Source organism: Pseudophryne corroboree, chromosome 6 (assembly GCF_028390025.1).
Source record: "Pseudophryne corroboree isolate aPseCor3 chromosome 6, aPseCor3.hap2, whole genome shotgun sequence".
In the NCBI taxonomy this organism is placed as follows: domain Eukaryota; kingdom Metazoa; phylum Chordata; class Amphibia; order Anura; family Myobatrachidae; genus Pseudophryne; species Pseudophryne corroboree.
In genome coordinates, this window is record NC_086449.1 from 354,794,390 (window position 1) to 354,801,194 (window position 6,805).

The 6,805-nt window shown below is 41.5% G+C and overlaps 1 protein-coding gene across 1 annotated transcript in view; it reads left to right on the forward strand.

Moving 5' to 3' along the window:
- Positions 1-2,990, forward strand: part of CHRNB4 (cholinergic receptor nicotinic beta 4 subunit) — a 60,012-nt gene extending 57,022 nt beyond the window's left edge. The window contains exon 6 of the mRNA XM_063926599.1: positions 2,568-2,990. Within this exon, the coding sequence (XP_063782669.1) occupies positions 2,568-2,708 (141 nt within the window). The 3' untranslated portion in view covers positions 2,709-2,990. The remainder of the gene's footprint in view (positions 1-2,567) is intronic.
- The last annotated feature ends 3,815 nt before the right edge of the window (positions 2,991-6,805 follow it).

Below are 6,805 nucleotides of genomic sequence, written 5' to 3' on the forward strand. Positions count from 1 at the left end.
GTTGACACCCACAAACGCCCTCTTTCTGTCAGTCACCTTGCGATTGGTTGTGTGAATGGATTCCTTATTAAATCCATCGCCCAGCACCGATCCTCTTCGTACCCGTACGACGTGCCTGCGCAATACGGTGCATACGCATGCGCAGTTTTGTTGAGATTTAACCTGATCGCAGCGCTGCAAAAAGTTGCTACCGAGTGAGCAACTCGGAATGACCCGCAAAGGCAGCAGGGGCACAGGGGGGCAGGAATTTCAGACACCAAAGTAATAGAATTCATTTACTGGTAGTTATAATAATTTCCAGGACAACATTTTGTCTTTTATAATGTATAACAAACTAATGCACATGTTTATGCTAATTTGCATTAAGAAAGAAAAGGGCACACATCCAGTCTCTGCCCCTGGCATCAGCAACACTTCATTGCGTATTTAACTGAATTAAGTAACATTTGTGCCCTTAATTTCTATTTTGATATACAAGGCTGTGATTGCAACACTTATGCAGCCCTCTCTTATATATCTCATAACCTACTAAACACCAATTATAGATCATATTTAACAACTTTCTCATTGTGGTTTTATAGGCAGGTGCATTGTTTACATTATGTGCAGATATTTACAGTATATTTGGTGTAAGAGCTTATATGTCTCCCTGCCTTGTTGCCAAGCTAATATCCCATAATCATCACCATCATCATCATGATTCCGCCAAGTCTAATAGTAGGCTTCTAATGCATTATATGTACATTGCATTATGGGCTGTTTATAAATGAACTAGACATACTGTACTATGTCATATTTCAGCTTTTATTGTTCCTAAATCCTGCTAGTGTTAGATTTGCTGTTGTTTTTTTGCCACCTTAAATTTTTCTGTTGATACTATATTAATGATTTAATGGCAAAATGTCAGTTTCTGTAATTTAGGCCTGGCAGCCATTGGTCCAAATTACATATGTTTAATACAATAACAATGCATGTCAATATTGTTTTTTTATGATCCCCATACCCAATAGTGTTTTTGCTAGTGGTTCTATTCTTCTAGGCCCTCATTCCGAGTTGTTCGCTCGGTAAAAATCTTCGCATCGCAGCGATTTTCCGCTTAATGCGCATGCGCAATGTCCGCACTGCGACTGCGCCAAGTAAATTTGCTATGCAGTTAGGATTTTTACTCACGGCTTTTTCATCGTTCTGGCGATCGTAATGTGATTGACAGGAAATGGGTGTTACTGGGCGGAAACAGGCCGTTTTATGGGCGTGTGGGAAAAACGCTACCGTTTCCGGAAAAAACGCAGGAGCGGCCGGAGAAATGGAGGAGTGTCTGGGCGAACGCTGGGAGTGTTTGTGACGTCAAACCAGGAACGACAAGCACTGAACTGATCGCAGATGCCGAGTAAGTCTGAAGCTACTCAGAAACTGCTACGAGGTGTGTAATCGCAATATTGCAAATACATCGTTCGCAATTTTAAGATGCTAAGATTCACTCCCAGTAGGCGGCGGCTTAGCGTGAGCAACTCTGCTAAAATCGCCTTGCGAGCGAACAACTCGGAATGACCTCCCTAATTCCTGTGTGTTTTTCTAACTGCTGCATGTTACATTCAGTTCCCTTGACCTGCAGTCACCTCCGCAATGCTAGTATGAGTGCTAGCAGCAAACACATTTATTTCCATTTGTGTGGGGGGTTTTTTAACACAAGTGCAGCTCTGCATATCTAGTCTGTCTTATATGTCTAAATACAAAATGTACAATATCATTATTGTGGTTTCCTAAAGTCAGTCACACAAACATATACATTGACAGGCAGCTTTCAATCACCTATTGTGCAGAAGGCTATGATTGTCACTAAAAAGGCTACTCCCAGTTAAAGTGATTAAGGCGGAGATGTACTAAGCAGTGATAAAAGTGGAGAAGTGAGCCAGTGGAGAAGTTACCCATGGCAACCAATCAGCTGGTCTGTATACTTTTGTAGTATGCAAATTATAAATGTTACATCAATGCTGATTGGTTGCTATGGGCAACTTCTCCACTGGCTCACTTCTCCACTTGTATCACTGCTTAGTACATGTCCCCCTAAACACCTAACGGCTTTTGAACAGAGGATGGTTGGCCAAACCTGTCTTGGGTGTTTTTACTTGCCTTGGACCTGAGTGTGCGCATCAATGGGTAATGGAGCCATACACAATTTAGTCACCACTTGCTATGGAAGGGTTCTTACTGGGAATTCACATGTGACAAGGGTCAGAGAGAGAATGTTAGTGGTATTGAAGGCTATGCAATGTTTTGTATATGTGCAATCACGCCTGTTTTCTGCTGGATCTTTTGCACTTATTATAGTGTTGGTGCAACTGTTCACTGATAATGATGACTGCTATGAAACCGAGCATATGGATAGATGCAATCATGGCCGCAGATATGCATGCAACTCAGCATATGGATGAATATTCACATTTATCTCTGTGCATACAATATGGGAGCAATTTCATGTGATTTACGTAGAACTCTGCATCAGCCCCCTAGACTCCAGGGTGCAGTGGAGACGGCGATATTAACACATATATTCTTATCTCTTCTAGATCATTGAAGACTGGAAGTATGTTGCCATGGTCGTGGATAGACTGTTTCTATGGATTTTTATCATTGTTTGCGTTGCAGGCACTGTTGGACTCTTCATGCAGCCACTTCTACAAAACCAGGCACCATCTGGAAGTCATTAGTGGATAGAAAGCTAATAAACATTACTGTAATAACGACAATGCTTCCTAATTTATATCCTTGCTGGAGTCCAAAGGATAATTGATGAATTTCTTTTTTTATGAAAAATCCATGGAGATCTTAGGAAAATCCTTTTTAGTAAAGCTTACTCCGGAATGCTTGGATTGCTTTGCATTTGTAGCCAATATTCAACTTTTCTATGATAAAGAAGTAAGATGACTCAAATACATAAAACATACCACATTTTTAGTGTAATGTACAGTAGTTACGTTAAAGGTGAAAATAAAAAGATGAAGAATTATTATTATTTAGTTTTTTTGTGTACCTGCAGTTAAGAGGCAGACGAGAGTTGTCAAACTCTGACCTAGATGTTTCAGCAAAAATGTAACCTGGTAGGGTGGGCCTTGCTTAATATGGCAGAGGTGGAAACATGTTCTGATTACATATATAATATTATACTGTAAAGGGCCCCATACACTACAACTATATGTCTGAGGCTGAAGTCGGATGCAGTTTCTCTTGAACTCCCCTGGGAGATTCCCGGGAGTGATTCCATACGATTTTGTACATTTGTGCTATTTTTGCATAAGATATATCGCATGGGATTGATGAAGCCGCTATAGATCGCATGCGATATATCGTACGGTATACAACTGTACCATGAGATATATCTGATGGGCTGGATAGAGGGCTACGGGGGCTGGGAGTGTCCTGAGAATGCCAGTCAAACTTCCCTGTGATACATCGCATGCGATATATCACATGCACAAAAACACACTTTTTTCATCCGATTCCATCCAATTCCGATATATCATTAATGCAGCACCAATGACCTAGGGGATCCTATCCGACAGCCACGGGGACGCGCATCAGATTGGATACGATCTAAAACACATACGATTGTACACAATTTCATACAATATATCAGACGGATATATCAAAATTGTATGAAATCGTGTAAAATCGTCCTAGTATATGGGGCCCTTAAGAGCTGTGCCACATCCAGGGGCTCTAACTGTGCACATATATATTATGAGTTCTGGTACATCAATAAGCTCTAACAGGGGAGACTCAGATGCAAAGTACCTGGGCTTGTCTGAAGACCTAGGCCTGTCAGAGTTGCTGCCAGAAATCACCATGTTTCACCATCAGCAGTGCAAGATAATCACAATGGGGTATGGCCATTCTCCACATGCCTGCCCATGCCTATAGGGCCCATCTTTCGCACTGTTGCCATGGCCTCAAAATACCTATAGAAAGGGGTAGTATCTTCAAAATCTATTTAAAGGTATGGACTAACCCCTGGCTGAAGCAGCAAATCTTGCCGTCTAGGAGACAATGTAGCAGCAAATGTTCATAGACTAAATGGGTTGGCCTGACATGTAGCTGCTTGTTATAATCTTTGTCCAGCAATGTCTGCTATTCAGTCTCTACTGGACAATGGTGGTAAATAGTGCAATCAGTTGTTTCTACTAGAGGTTACTGTGACACCTTATATAGAAAGGATTTGACCAACAGCGAAACCTTTACATTACATAGGAGTAGAAACATTGAACAAGCGACTAACATAAAACTGCTGTTACTGTACTTAACATTAGTCAGTATTGATAGCATTGACAGTATTGATAGTGCTTTTGTTTTTAGAACTCAGAATGCACCCAAAACAAATATACTCTCTAAAGCATTGATACAATGCTCTTCATTTACTTCTAGTATAAGCACATTTTTTCATGTCATGCAGTTTGAATTAAACTTGCAGATTCACACCTTCTCCAGCCATCATAACTTGACATCTTTAATAGTGAGTATTTCTGTGTCAGGGTTTTAAAAGCAACGGATTGGTTAACCGCTACAGCTAAATAATGTGATAGTATAAAATACAGACTTTTCATTGGTGGAGTAAAGATGTGGGTCTGGATGCAGTGGTATATATTAAAAAAAAAGTAATTCTACTGTATTATACACTGACAATGCTAAATTCCCTTGTCGTATAAACAACCCTTTATGAAGCTAAGAACACTGTACGCTGTTTACTTAAGAAGTACCGTAATGGTACGCTAGTTGCGTAACGATCGCTCAGCCGTAGGCGAGACGCTCAAGCGTCACGTTCGCTCACGGCCCAGCGATCACAGGACACGTTATTGGCTATGACTAGAGTAATGATTCGCTATGGCGTAGCGGACGCTCGAGACCACGAGGAGATCACCAGCGGCGCAGACGCTCACAACGCTATACCTTTATGTCTAAACCTTATACCAATGAAATACACGGAATACCTTAATGTGAATACAGGGTGTAAGTGCAACCTTGTGTAACCTGACTAACTACAAAGCTGCTTGAGCGTCACCGACGCTCAAGTGAACACTTAACACTATAGGAAATACACAGATACTGGTTTAGGGTCCAAAGCCTATTAACTGTATTATATCTAGTATACTTGTAAAAAGGGGATAACAGTACAAATGATACACTACAATATAACAAAGACTTCCCAACCAAAATACAATACTATCTAATACAATACAATACTAGTCTAGGGGAGATACGAGAGAAAGAGAAGGGAAAGAGAGAGAGAGAGAGACGGAGAGAGATGAGAGAAATTGGCTCACAGAAAGACAATGATAACGGAGAGAAACTTACGCACAAGGGTAAACGATCGCATGCGCCTGGACATCCAGCACCCGATTTTCAGCAATGAGAACCGTTGAAGAGTGAGAGCTGGATGTGGTCGGCCTGCCTATTTATGCCCCACACACAATGCAATCTCATAGTCCCTACAATCCCATTGTCTATTGGATGAAGGAATTCGACCCTGTATCACAACAAAAGGTCATAGGTTGATTCATACAGGTGGGCTGTGACGATTTCAAACAGCTCAGGTGGGTGGGGAACTAGGTTTCCCGCCGCATACCTGAGTATGAGTAAATAGTAGAAATGGACATAAACTTCTTATGTCCATAACTATTCGCACGAGCGATTAATACGCTCCAAACCAACACCGGAATATTGCTAATTAAATACTCTTCCGATGGGTACCAAACACTGCTGTATGATTCCTGTTAGACCCTTCGTACGATACAAAGAGGGATTCCTTAGCTCAGGGACCTTCTATATTAACCAAACTTTCAGAAACTATCAAAGGGACCATGATCTATAAACTACATTAATTGTGAAAATATGTAACGAATGAGTCGCACGCTACGACTACATAAACTCTACCGTAAATACGCATACCGCGCCTGCGAGTGCACGCTATTGCGGGTATGCGCCTTCACGGGAGAGCGTACGCATGCGCAGCACGGACCAGTGTGCGGTGCAAATATGGCAACGTGCATAGAGACATTTTTCTGACTTTGACAGTCCACCCTTTGGCAGTCAATAATAACTGCCACAAAACATTTAAGGAGAAAAATGCAAGTCAGGGGTTAGTTGATTTCCATGGTGGGGTAAGGAAGAAGAGAGGAGTAGGTGTGAAGAGGGTATGACCTAGTGAGAAAGTAGAAGCATGTGTGTATGAGTCCATGTTTGGAGGGTCATGTATCATCGTGCCGTACGTGTTGTAAATCAAGCTTCGAGGTATTGCGAAGTATACATTTGAATTCCTTCTTATCCTGTGGTACAGGTCTGTGGATGGGCTGTCAAACTTTACCGAGCTCTTTTCGGATTTTGAACAAAATGGGGAGCACATTTTAGTTGATGATACATGAATGGGGGAGGTATGTGGTTGCTGATATCTGTGCCTGTATTCCCTATCGTCTATGTGTGTCATTACCTGAGGGTTGTAGAGATGAAGATAAAGAACACTTATGGAAAATGCAATGATATTCTATGTCAGGGAAATGTACATCTGTCGTCGAAGTTGTGTTCGGTATCTGTTGAGAGTCGTCTTCTTTGCGCTGTATTGCTCCTTGGGCATGAGCAAATAGCTTTGTCTGAGCCATCAGATTTACAAAAAATGTTGGGCTAGCGTGAGTTTAAAAGTACTAGGGAAACTGGGGATCCATGGCAAAGTTCATCAAGTGTCCATTTCTCAAGTGGTCAAAACTTCATCTTTGGTGCTTGTCTGTTGTCTGTATAGCGTCTCGTCAACTTCCTCGTC